Raw genomic sequence first — 12,904 nt, forward strand, 5'->3', positions numbered from 1 at the left:
ACTAAAGGATTCAGGCAATCAATTTTACACTTGATCTTAGCCAAAAGGCCAGGAAGCAATAAGGCAATCAATTTTAAATGGAATAATAAAAATGTGAATGTACTTTCTGGAATATTGTATAGCTGTAATAAACATATCATTATATAAAGGTAAATCTAATAACAGTGACAAGGTGGCCACAGGAAATCTATGTCTTGTTCATGTTTGATCATATTCAGAGGACAAAGATGAGGGTTCTTATTAATTACGACTAAACATGGTAATTACAACATCTGAAATCATATATAAGTAATCTTATGCATGAAATTTCATCAAAGAAGCTGGTCACAAAAATAATTTTATAAAGAGAAAGAAGTAAAAAATGAAGCCCATCAAGTAGAGCCTTTTTAAAGACATAAACTCTCACGGTCACTGTACTGAGCTTCGCTTTTCCTTGGTAGAGTCCGCACCTGCACTGAGCATCACAAAGAGCCAAGACCTCGAGGCCGAGTTAGCTCATGCGGTGCTTTATTCTACACATGGTAATAATATAAAGGGCGTACCCGGATGTGGTTTTTTCCAAGCCTTTCCCAGAGTTTGTCAGTTTTGGGGTTCACTGGGACAACAACATGGTGCACGGTATCTGGAACGGAATCTTCTCCTTTTAAATCAACCCATGTGGGAAAATGCATTATCTTTTCAGACAGCTTCTTTACATCAAAAGAATGTAAAGTAGCAGAGCAAACAATCACCTAAGAATAAAAAAATCCAAATTTCAATACGTCTTATTTTATAATAACAAAATAAAAACACTTTTCTCAATAGCTGAAATTACTTTTCCTTTCTCTTCTTTTTCTTTGGAGAGGTTTTCACTATAGGGCGCATGCGCTTCCCAGAAAGACTGAGAGAGACAGAGAGACAGAAAGCGAGAAATCACTCCCCAGGGGGGATGGCCACACCGCAATCTCTTCTCTTCCATTCTCCCCTCAGGATCTTGGGCACACACACACGCGCACGGCATGAGTTCAAGCCACTGGGTCCAGGACTTGAACCACGCTTGACCACATAGGAGTCCAGTGACACAGTCGTTAAGCTAACTGCTGGTTCTAAGTTACTCTTCTTTTAAACAGCAAACTATACCAACAATCTGGAGTGTAAGCTCTAAGTGCTGTGAAATTAAAAACAAACTTTTTTATCATCTTTGTAACATGTCAGTGATTTCCTTAAATTTCTTTCTTTGCTTTTTTTAAAAAAATTTTTAATGAAATTTTTGCTATAGTGTACATGTGCTCACCATAGATAGAGAAGAGAAAGTGAGAAATCACCTCCCTGCCACCAGGAAGGAGGGCATACTGCAATCCTTTCTCCACCATTCTCTTCTTGGGATTCTGGGAACAGACACGTTCACACATGCCCAGCATGTTTTGCAGCCCATCAAGTCCAGGGCTCAGACCATGCAGCCAGCCATGTGGGATCCAGCTTCCTTAATCAATACCCCACTTGGCTGGCCCCTCTTTGCTTTTTATTTTTAATTTGATAGAGGGTACATGTACTCTCTGGAGAGAGACAGAGAGAAAGTGAAAAATCATTCTCCATGAGGGACAGACACCGAGTGAGGAAGGGAGAAATCATCCCCCAGGGGTATGGCTATGTCATAATCCCTTCTCCTCAATTCTCTTAGGATTTTGGGTACACATGCACACAAGCCTGGTGTGATTTTTAAGCAGCCAGGTCTGGAACCTGAACTGTGGTTGGCCAGGTAGGAGTCAGGCACCTCAACCACTATGCAATCTGCTGACCCCCAGTACCTTTATGACACCTGCTGGCCCTCCTGCATGTTTTTTCAAGCCACGAGGCTGGCCCTTGAACTGCACACAGAGTCGGGCTTGTAGGGTCCAATGCCTTAACCACCGTACCACAGGCTTGCCTGAGTTTCCTTTTCTTTATGTCTAAAAGCAGCTGTTAGGACTATTACCTTTGTGTGTATCATATTTAGTCTAGTAAACAAAGAAAAATTTTTATATAGTAATTAAAAGACACTGAGATGAAAACCTCTGACCATGCTCATAAGTATGAACACATAACAATTACCTCCATTTATTTTAAAATGCACTAGTTATTTTATACCTGAAGTCTCTTCCCATCAGAGGTAATCTGAGGAATCTGACTGTGCATCCTATTTATAAAGTCAGAATAGCCTTGAGAAAGAAGTCCATCCTGCAGAAGAAGCAAAGGAAAACTAAGTGTTTAATTAATCGGTACTGAGAACTTTATTCTAGATCAAATATAAAATAAGGAGATTATACACACACATATCTCGATATGTTCACAAAGATGACTTTCTACTTGCATTTCAAGACAAGTTCTAAATTCCACTTTACGTTCCTCGTGACTAAAATATGAAAAAACAACAATAAACCACCCCAAACCTTTCTCAAATATTCTAGGAATACGAGGGTTAATAGCTTCTAGCACAGATCCTTAAGTCTATGATTTTAGGATGGAAAATAAGAAACTCTCAGTGCTAAGAAATTACTTTGAGCCACCTTGAAAATAATTTGGAAGTATGTCATAAGAGCTTCAAACACATTTATGTCCTTCTAAATGGTTCACATTTTGTAACTCTGACATAAAGAAATAAACACTAATGTGTAAAATACAAAGATGGCTATTTGGAGTGAAAAGAAAACCCACCTACATATCTAGTAACAAGAGTGGTTAAATAAGCTCTGAAGTACTTTATGATAAACCATTAGACAGCTTTTAAAAATTATTTATAAAACATGACGTGAAATATTTATGATCTCACATTAACATTTATTTCCTAGATTCCTCAAAACTTGATTACAGCTGTGTAAAATTATATGTATATGTACATGCATGTGTGTGTGCATATTTTTTAATATATATATATATATACACACACACACACACACATATATATATAAAATGAGTGTGAAAATATAGCAAACTGCTAACAAGGATTATCTCTAGGTAGTGGGATCATGATAGAACTGTATTTTTTTAATTTTAGATATTTTATTTCAAAAAATAAAGAAACGTTTTTTAAAGCATGACTATATTTCAACATACAGCTTCATCCAGGACCAGGAATCTAACTTGAGATAAGTTCAGCTTTCCAGTCGACACCAAATCATCTAGTCTTCCTGGAGTGCCTACAACTATGTCGACCTGAAAAATAGCAAAAGCAGCAGCAACTAATGAAAACCAAACTGTTATGTTACCATGAAAAAGCAACCAATAGCTGTTTGCTTGTAATAAAAACATGCATGTTTCAGTGATCATGATCAACTCTAAATTTATAAAAATGGAGCTAGAGATAAGGCCATCCAATTAAAATTGCATTTGACTTGAAATTAAAGACTCTGACAATTGATTTTGACAACCTTAACAGTTATATATAGTTTAAAACATCAAATTTCTATCTTCCAAGTAAAAATCAGACGAATTTATAGTAATTGTGAAATTAAGCCAGTCCTCAAATCCCCGTTTCACCATTACTCAGTTGTGTGACCTTGACTTTTTTAATCTCTTCTCATATCAACTTTTTCATTTCTTCTGCTTTACAAGACGGCTGTGAGAATTGAGAGAGAGGATACAGAAAACACTTGATGCCCAGTGTGCCATGTGATTACAGTTAATAATGATGATCAGCCTGTCCAGGAAACAGTAATTATTTGTCAAGTGCTTATAATGAACAGGCATTATGTTAAACATTTGAAACATGGAGGTTTCATTTCATGTTACCACTAAGGTGAATATTTTTATTATTCTTGTATTTACTTTTTATTACTGACATTTTTTATGCCAGAGGGCACAAGCATTGAAGTGAGAGCAAGAGGAAGAAAGAAAGAGAATGTGTGTGGGCACCCACAGTGGGACCAGGGCTCAAACCCTCCGCTTCCTCTATGCAGTGTCTAACCCCTGTGCTACAAGGCCGGCCCAATTATTACTCCTGTATTTTAAATGAGGGAACTTAAGTTTAGAATATTAAAGTCACAAACACTTAGATTATACAGCCAGTAAGTAAGTACCCACGTTTGGGATTCAAACTTTAGAGCCCCAACATGATAAAACATGTAATTCAATAAGAGCAAGTTTATGTAATACTCATTATAAAAATTTCAACTGTACACAATAGAGAATAGTAATGAGGAGGACCAGCAGATGGTGTAATGGTTACATCGCTGGGTTCTCACATAGTTGACTGCAGTTTGAGTTCCAGACCCGGCAGCTTAAAACTCACATTGGGCATGTGTGTGTGCATGCCCAAAATCCCAAGAGGAGAAAAGAGGAAAAGGGACTGCAGTGCAGCCATCCCTCAGGGGGTGATTTCTTGCTTTCTGTCTCTTTGGTAAGCTCACGAGTCCTACAGCAAAAATCTCTCTTAAAAAAAAAAAGAATAGTAATGGGTTGTTGGAAAAGTCCTGACATATTTTTTTTAAGGTTTTTTTTTTTTTTTTTTTTTTTTTTGTTTTTTTTTTTTTATTTTATTTAACTTTACTATTTATATATTTTTCTAATTTGACCAGAGAGGGACAGAGTGAGAGAGACAGGGAAAGTGAAAAAGCAAGCTGCCAGGCTGGTCCGAGACTCAAACCGCGGTCAGCCATGTGGGAGTTCAGCACCCTTAACCACCACGTCATGCCACCTCTTAGCCCCTATAAGGCTTTCTAGGCAAAACTGTGTCATGACTTTTTTGACATCCTAATATAATAAACCCTATTGCCAGTATAATTAATGACACTCTCCATTCTTCCATACACATATTGTGGTCAAGTCCATATGTAAAGTGACTTTGGAGTAAAGCTCTACTTGTGAGTTGTAAGATATTGGGCAAGTCACTTGATATTTAATACAAGCCCTCTTCCTGTTATGTAAAAATGGAAAGTATACCATCTGAAGAAAGCTATTGTGAAAAATGAATAGGAAAATATTATATATTTAGCACAGTGCCTGGCCCATTTCCAGAAAGCAATCAATAAAGGTTAGTTTTTATTTTTGCTTCTGTTCTTTAAGATTTTTTTTTTTTTTTTTTTTTTGCCATTAGAGCACATGCACTCACTGTGGAAAGTTGAGTGGAGACAGAGACAGAAAGAGGGAAAGTGAGAAATCACCTCACCCCCCCAAGGGAGGATGGCCACGCCACAATCCCTTCTCTTCCTTTTTTCCTTCTGGGTCTTAAAAGTCTGTAAATGGATGTATGCACGTGAGCATAAATAAAGCATTATATAAAATCATTCAATAAATTAGACAATTCGACATTTTATTCTTGGCACAGGCAGTTGTATGTCGGACTACAGTGCTAGAAGCCACACGGCGACTACAGTTCCAATTTCCAGACAGGCTGGCCTGAGACACAGGTGTAATTGCCCAGAACCTGAAAGGCTGGAGGACTAGAGACAGGGCATCATAGCATGACTAGGCACCATGAAGGAGTCTCCTCTCTCCCTTCTCCCATTTCTTCTCCTTCCTCTCCCCCTTACTTGCGTGTGCTCTATCATGAATTTCCAAATAATGTTTAAATAAATTTCTATTCTTTATCAAAAGGCAAAAAAAATTAAGAACACTTCTATTCTTTTTTATACCTCATCCTCACCTTAAACTGAAAACAGCCTTCTCCTAACCAAGTTATCCCTCTAATCCCATTACTTCAATCCCTCATCCTTCGGAAAAACAGAACTGTGGTAAACAAATGAACTTAAAAAAATTTGCTAGAGGGCATGTGCACTTGCCCAAGACAGAAAGAGAAAGCGAGAAAGCACCCCATCAGGGTTTTGGAGGCACCTGCACATGCACTCAGTGTGTTTTCCAAGTTACTGGATCGGGGACTCAAGTGCATAGTCGGCCATGTGGGATCTAGCTGCTTTAGCCACTATTTTGCCAGCTGGTCCAAACTTTTAGTTTGATTCAGTGTGAGGCATTTATATTCCCATTAGGAAAAAACAACAACAACAACAACAAAAAACCCATGAAGCTATTATTTCATCTCTTTTTTCTCTTTTTTACAAAGTTTATTTCTTTATTTCTTCCGTAAGCAAGAGAAATAAGAAGATAGCATCCCAACAGGGTGTCAATGCCACAATTCACCCAGCTTCAGCCAGCTTTGGACCATGGGCATGTGCGTGCCCAGCATACTCAGGGAGGTCCACATGAACCCGGAACTTTCCCACGTGGCCAGCCCCACAAATCATGGGTTACCATGGGCCCCATCTGCCCTGCTCTTCTTTATTGATAGGCACTGACATCAAGTTCAAACCAGATGAGACAATCTGAAGAGATAAACATCTTTTCAATGTTTTAATAATTTGCTATGCGCCAAGCACCATGACGGGTGCTGTACACGGCAGTGACGAGAGACCACGCTGGTTTTGGGTGCACATCTCTAGCACAGGATGCTAACCGACCAAGCCTGAGCTTCCTCTCTCCTCAAAGTCAGTAGGTAAAGTGGGCATGAAAGCAGACAAGGTTTCAAATGTTTTTTTCTTTTTCTTTTAAAGATCAGTTAGATTAGAAAAGCCTGTGAGAAATATTTGTATGGCTTGCTTAATAGCAAGAACTCCTCCAACAGGCTTGAAATACATTTGCATAATACTGCAACTTTAGCAGATTAGAAGAAAACTAAAATAGCTCTAGTCTCTCACTCCAAAGCTGACTTCGGCACTAGAGTAAGACAAAACACAGGGCTCAGGGTGAGCTAGAAGTTGCTTGAATATAACAGAGGTAGAAAATGTAAGATGGAAAAAGGCCAGCAAGAGAACACATTAGATACTCTAAGAAGCAGAATAACTTAAATTCTGCCAAGAAAGCTATGGAGTAACAGTGACTTTACTTTGTCATTGGCTTCAGTCAGTACTATATTTTGAGCTGTGACTGATTTAATTAAAGTAGATTTAATTCCCTCAAGTTCTGTAGTTGTGAAATAGGAGTTGAGCTAACTTAGTATCTTATGAGAAAGATGAGTTTGGGTTTGAGTAACCCAAATTAGGACTAAACCTATTAAATCTCTTACGACCTCTAAAATAAAACTTATCACATTAATAAAAATATATCACAGAAATATTACTCATTTTAGAATGGCATTACTTACTTATTCTTAGAACAAGTACAGTAATATGATACCTAGCTCTCAGTGTGCAATACAAGGTCAAATCTACAGTCCATTCAACATAAAATTTAGTTTGACAAAGAAACCAATGAAACTTGAAGGACATAATTGCTTTCCGTGATTCTGTATTAGGTGCTTTATATTCAGTGATTAAATATTTAGGGATATTTTTAAAAACTGTTAAGGAGAAATCCATTTCATATATTTAAAATACTTTATGAAGTCTTGCTTTCATAGAATTGAGTAGTTAGGGATTTCTTCCCCAGTAATAGACAGGCTTAGCTTTGTTATTCATAACGGCATGCCTAAGCACAGTCTCTCTCTCTCTCTCTCTTTCTTTTTTTTTGGTTATAGGGTATGAGCACTTGTCAGAGAGACAGAACAGAAAGTGAGAAATCACTCCCCGCCTCAGGGGGATGGCCATGCTGCAATCCATTCTTCTCTCCTCCAGGAATCTTGACCGCACATGCAGCCAGTGTGACTTTTAAGTTGCTGGATCCAGAACTCAAAACATGGTAGACTATGTGGGAGTCCAGCGACATAACCATTCCGCCATCTGCTGGTCCCACACAGTCTTAAGACTTCTCCTTACACATATCTGAATCTCCTCTTTTCTCACTCAACCAATATCACCTGTTTATCATTATTCATCCTTCCCAAGGGTCATTGCAAAAACTTTTAATCTCCTCTTCAATCTAATTCATTTCCATTTTTATTCTTAATTTCAATTTCTTCTGTTTCAATGATCTCTAAAAAGAATGACTCTTAATTCATGAAAACTAGAAGGAAATTGTCAAGTGTCCAAAGGTAAAAAGATTCACGTATGCTGGAATTTTGCATGAGTGGTTCTGTATACTTCTAGAAGAAAGGATATATATTCTAGATGTCTTTGAACAAATGCTTTTGACTTTGTACTAATTTCAGCTTCATTTAATTTTTCTTGAAATGAAACAGAACTATACTGCCAAATGACAACTCATGTTACTTTTTAAAAATTAAAAGTACAACTTACCCCATTATCCAAAACAGAGAGCTGATCCCGTGCTGCAACACCTCCAATTATCAGAAGTTCCCTGAAATAAAATATCAGAATGATAACCTAGAAAGGTCAGTCTGCTTCACATTGTATCCATTTATTTTTGGTGGAAATTAGGATTGCTCATATTTTCAGAGCATATATCTACTACATAGCATTACATAGATAAAAATAGGGCCAGCAGGTGGTGTGGTGATTATGGTGACTGAATCCCATATGGTCTACTGCACAGTTCGAATCCTAGACCCGGTGGCTTGAAAAGCATGCAGGGCACAGATGCATGTGTGCCCAAAATGCCAAGAGGAGAAGGGACTGGGGTATGGCCATCCTACTCTGGGGGGTGCCTTTTCACTTTCTCTCTTTTTTTGTCTGTCTCTCTCTGGCAAATGCACAGCCCTATAACAAAAACTGAAAAAAGGAGGAAAAAATATGTATGTAGGCAACTCTTACAACATAACAGTAAAAAGACAACCCACATGAAAAATAAGACAAAAGATTTGAACAGATACTTTTCCAAAGACAGGATACAAGTAGCCAACAAGAAGCACATGAAATGATGTTTAATATTGTCAGCTGTTAGGGAAATGCAAATCAAAGCCACAATAAGTTACTGCTTCAAACCACTAGGATGGGTCTACTCACGAAGACAGCGAGCACTGGAGAGGATGTGGAGAAACTGGCACACCTACATGGTACTAGAAGGAATGTAAAATGGTGCACTTTATCACATTCATTTTAGGCTATCCCTACTCCTACACTTAATTCATTGAACTCAAAGACTAATTCTCAGGATTGTAGCCTAGATCCCTAGCCTAAGACTTCACACAGAGGGCATTCACTGAATGAATAACATGGACCAGTCCTCAGGCAGAATTAGGGATGCTTTTACCTAATGTAATTTATTCCTAAATGAGTTTGTTCAACTTGTAAATAAGAGTGACATTAAAAAGGCCTTTGAGATGTCAAAAAACTCAAAGCTTCTGAAACTAAACAGTGGTGATGTTACAGTACCTTGTGAAAATATTAGAAACCACTGAACTACATACCTTTATAAAGTGGAGTCAGTGGTAGACACTTGATGGAAGGTTTATTTATTTCTTAGTTGTTTCTATAGGCTGTGTGCACTCACCAGAGACAGAAGGAGAGAGTGAGAGAGAGGGGGAGAAATCGCACCCCCAGAGGGGATGGCCACACACAATCCCTTCTCCAGTCTCTTCTCAAGATCTTGGGAACACGTATGCATGCACATGCGCTTGGGATGATTTTCAAGCTGCCAGGTCTGGGGATCGAACCATGTTACCAGCTCTGTGGAAATCTATCACTTTAACCTCCAGACCACCTGCTGGCCCCAAACCACATTTTTATTTTCTGGAGAGAGAATAGGGTGTGTACACTCGCCAAAGAGACAGAGAGAGACAGAACAACAGAAAACAAGAAGTCACCCCGCAGGGAAGATGACCACATGACAATCCCTTCTCCTCCATTCTCCTCTCAGGATTTTGGGCACACACGCACATGTGCCTGACATGAGTTTCAAGCATCTGGGTCCAAGACTCAAACTGCAGTTGGTCATGTGAGAGTCCAGTGACGTAACCATTACATCATCTGCTGGTCTCTTGAACTTTTAAATTACAAGTTTAATGGTGAATGAATTATTTTTCAATAAAAATAGTAATTAACAGCTAAGTTAACAAAAATCAAGTATCAAATCAACTAACAGAGCAGTTTACTTATACGGTAATGGCCTGCCTCAAATGAAAAGAAATTGCTTCTGAGCAAGAAGTTCCTTCCACAGGATCACTCAACGAATGGTTTCCCTTCATGGACAGAAAGAGTCCTGTGATTAGACAGGATCAGCCCGAATAGCCACATGGAAGAAAACATCTCTGCAGGGAGGGCTAGAATCAACTTCGCCACATTTACCAACATGCTAGAAACAGAGCAGTACACTTCCTATAAGCAGTTCATTTCCTATGAATCTAATTAACCTGATGAGTGAAATGTTTCCTTCGAAAATTTTTAGCCAGTACTGTTTGACTAACCATGACTCTTCTTATAAAAGACATAATAAAAAAAATCCCAATTTGCTTCTTACTTTGCAAATACCAAATTCATCACCTACCAAGTAAATGTATCAAAGTGAATTACCTTTACAGACTCACACATGTGTATCATGCATACACACTATTTCTGCCCCGTGCTTTTCTAAATTATCCTCCTCAACAACACTTTAAACTATAAACAATAGGCATTACTAAACTAAAGGAAGATTTACCTTAATTTAGGGTTATCAATATATTTCTTAAACTGCTTGACGTTATTCAAAGTTTGTTCAGCTAGTTCCCGGGAAGGTTCGACGATGAGTGCTTTTGGAGCGTTGGGGAGAAACTTTGTTTGTGACACCTGTGCACTCCCTTAGGGCGATGAAAAAGATAAGAGTGCATTCAAATCGCGTGTCAGAATGCCATTAATTATAAAATATCAACATAATATTCCAATATAAACATTTTAAATAATAACTCAAAAGGCATCAGAGATAGTCAAACTAAATAAATAAACTCCTAAAATGAACTAAGGCTTCTTGAAATTAAACCTATTTAGAACAATTACGACTGATTAATATGTCTGTAAAAATGATATAACTATCTTATGATATACGAGCTATGAAATGTACTTACCTTAAATAACTGAAATATATACTCAGTACAATGGATAAGACTGTGAGCTTGAGAGTCAGACTGCGTGGATCTAAATTCATTTTTACCACTTATTTGCTCTGTGACCTTGGGCAAATTACTTCAAGACCCTATTCCTCAGGTTCTCTGTAAAATGGGAATGCTGCTGCAGAATAGGGTTGTTATGAAGATTACATACTCCTTGAAAAGCACTTAACAGCGTGCCAGTGGTATTTAGTAATTACGCGCATTTTCTGTAAGTATCAGCTATCATTACCATCATGATTAGGATCCCTGAAATGCCTAAACTGGGCCCAAATACTCAGAATTTATTAATTAGATTTTGAAACAATTTTATTATGTTAATAAAGATATGTGACTAACCCAGTCAGGGAGGTCTCTGTAATTCACCACGAGAAGCCCCACGTACTGGAGTTTTAACCAATGCCCTGTTCTACAATAGAACCCTCCCGCTCTCACATTCAATACCGACCTGAGTGCTGTGATTTGACAACGTAACTATCCAGTGCCTTGGAAACAGCAACGAAACCATCTTTTGGAGGAAACTTAAATTCTTCTTCACCGAAGTTAAATTTTAGTTCAGCATTCTAGATTGAATAAAGAAGAAAAATGAAATTCTTGGGATAACAGCAAGTTGCTTAGCACAAAGTGAAAGTCAAGTAGCTTTTAATCACAGAAAATTTTCTATAACTAGATTTTTCATTACCTTCAGAACACAGGCAGGAAAGAAGGCTTGGTTTTTCACATGCTGTGGTATTTCAAATGCCAGACCAAGATCTTTTCCTTAATAAGAGAAAGGAAAAACAAAGAGAGAAATTGTAATAATCAGAAAAGAACTTCCGTATGCTCACACTACAAAATCTTCCAAAAACTCTTGTGTAAAGTGTGTTATGGCCAACCTCCTTACTTTTTCACTTTACTCCTGAAATTGTCCCCTTGACTCTTCTGCATTTTTAACTATTCCCTGGCTACCAGATCACATCCAACAGACCTTCCACAGCATACAAACACACCCCACACTGAAACACAAGCAAACGTCCCTTGAAATCTACTTCTCCCTCCATTTATCTTCTATTTTCTTCTCCCTTTGGTAGTTACGACCCTCTGATTTCCATTTTCACTGTTTACATCCTTTATCCCATTCTTTATTGAACTCTCAGTCAGGCTCTCCTCACCTACCCCCTGGGGCACCCAAATAGCTTTCTGACAGGCTCATTAATGCCCTCCACTTGCCAAATCCAGAGGTTATTCTCACTCTTCATCTTTCTATACTAGACTCTTCAGTAGACTGGACACAATCTGACTGTCCCCTCGTCCTTGAAACACTTTCTTCACCTGAATCGTAGGACTGCATGCTCTCTGGTTCTCCTCCTGGCTTTCCTCCTCATTCCCTTCTACTAGACTTCCTCAGTTTGCCAACTTCTCACCACAAGAACCAAGGCCTCAGGTCTCTGCTCTTCCTGATGTGCCCTCACTCCCTGGGCAATCTATGGCTTTACACATCATCTATAAGCCTGGTGAATCCCAAAGAGCTAATTCCAGTTCTGACCTCTCCCCAAACTGATTTTACACACTGAACTACTGGGTTGTCAGAAAAGTCATGATGTATTTTCCTATTTTTTAATGTAGTTTTCTATTTTTTAATGCAAATATGCATTATGACTTTTCCGATAACCCAATACTTACCTGATTTCACCACTTACTATATAATAATTATCTCAAACGTAAAGTCTCCACACTGAATCCTAGCATCAAACTAACTCCTTACCTACTGCCTCCATCCATCATCTCTGATCTGTTTTCAACATAGTGGCCAGAAGGGAACTGTGGTAAACTAGACAGAGGACACCGATCCTCTACTTGAGGCCCTAATGGCTTCTATCTCACTAAAAATAAAAATGGCTTCCATGGCCCTAAATAGCCTGGCTTTTCCTACATCACTGATCTAATATTCTACCAGCCTCCTCCATGCTCAGTATACTCCAGGCCCACTGGCCCCCTCACTGGAATTCTGACAGGTCAAGCACACTTTCATATAAAGTCTTCACATTTACTGTTCCCTGT

The 12,904-nt window shown here is 38.4% G+C and overlaps 1 protein-coding gene across 2 annotated transcripts in view; it reads right to left on the reverse strand.

Annotated features, from left to right (window-relative positions):
• The window catches only part of DDX1 (DEAD-box helicase 1), a 42,885-nt gene that overhangs the window by 9,248 nt on the left and 20,733 nt on the right, over window positions 1–12,904 (reverse strand). For both annotated transcript variants that reach the window (XM_006140810.3, XM_027773432.1), the window contains 7 exons: window positions 11,547–11,623; window positions 11,313–11,427; window positions 10,420–10,558; window positions 8,121–8,181; window positions 3,073–3,171; window positions 2,107–2,196; window positions 543–731 (listed from right to left, as the gene is read on the reverse strand). In XM_006140810.3, coding sequence (XP_006140872.1) covers window positions 543–731; window positions 2,107–2,196; window positions 3,073–3,171; window positions 8,121–8,181; window positions 10,420–10,558; window positions 11,313–11,427; window positions 11,547–11,623 — 770 coding nt within the window. The remainder of the gene's footprint in view (window positions 1–542; window positions 732–2,106; window positions 2,197–3,072; window positions 3,172–8,120; window positions 8,182–10,419; window positions 10,559–11,312; window positions 11,428–11,546; window positions 11,624–12,904) is intronic.

This window comes from Tupaia chinensis, unplaced genomic scaffold (genome assembly GCF_000334495.1).
Source record: "Tupaia chinensis unplaced genomic scaffold, TupChi_1.0 Scaffold000045_1, whole genome shotgun sequence".
In the NCBI taxonomy this organism is placed as follows: domain Eukaryota; kingdom Metazoa; phylum Chordata; class Mammalia; order Scandentia; family Tupaiidae; genus Tupaia; species Tupaia belangeri.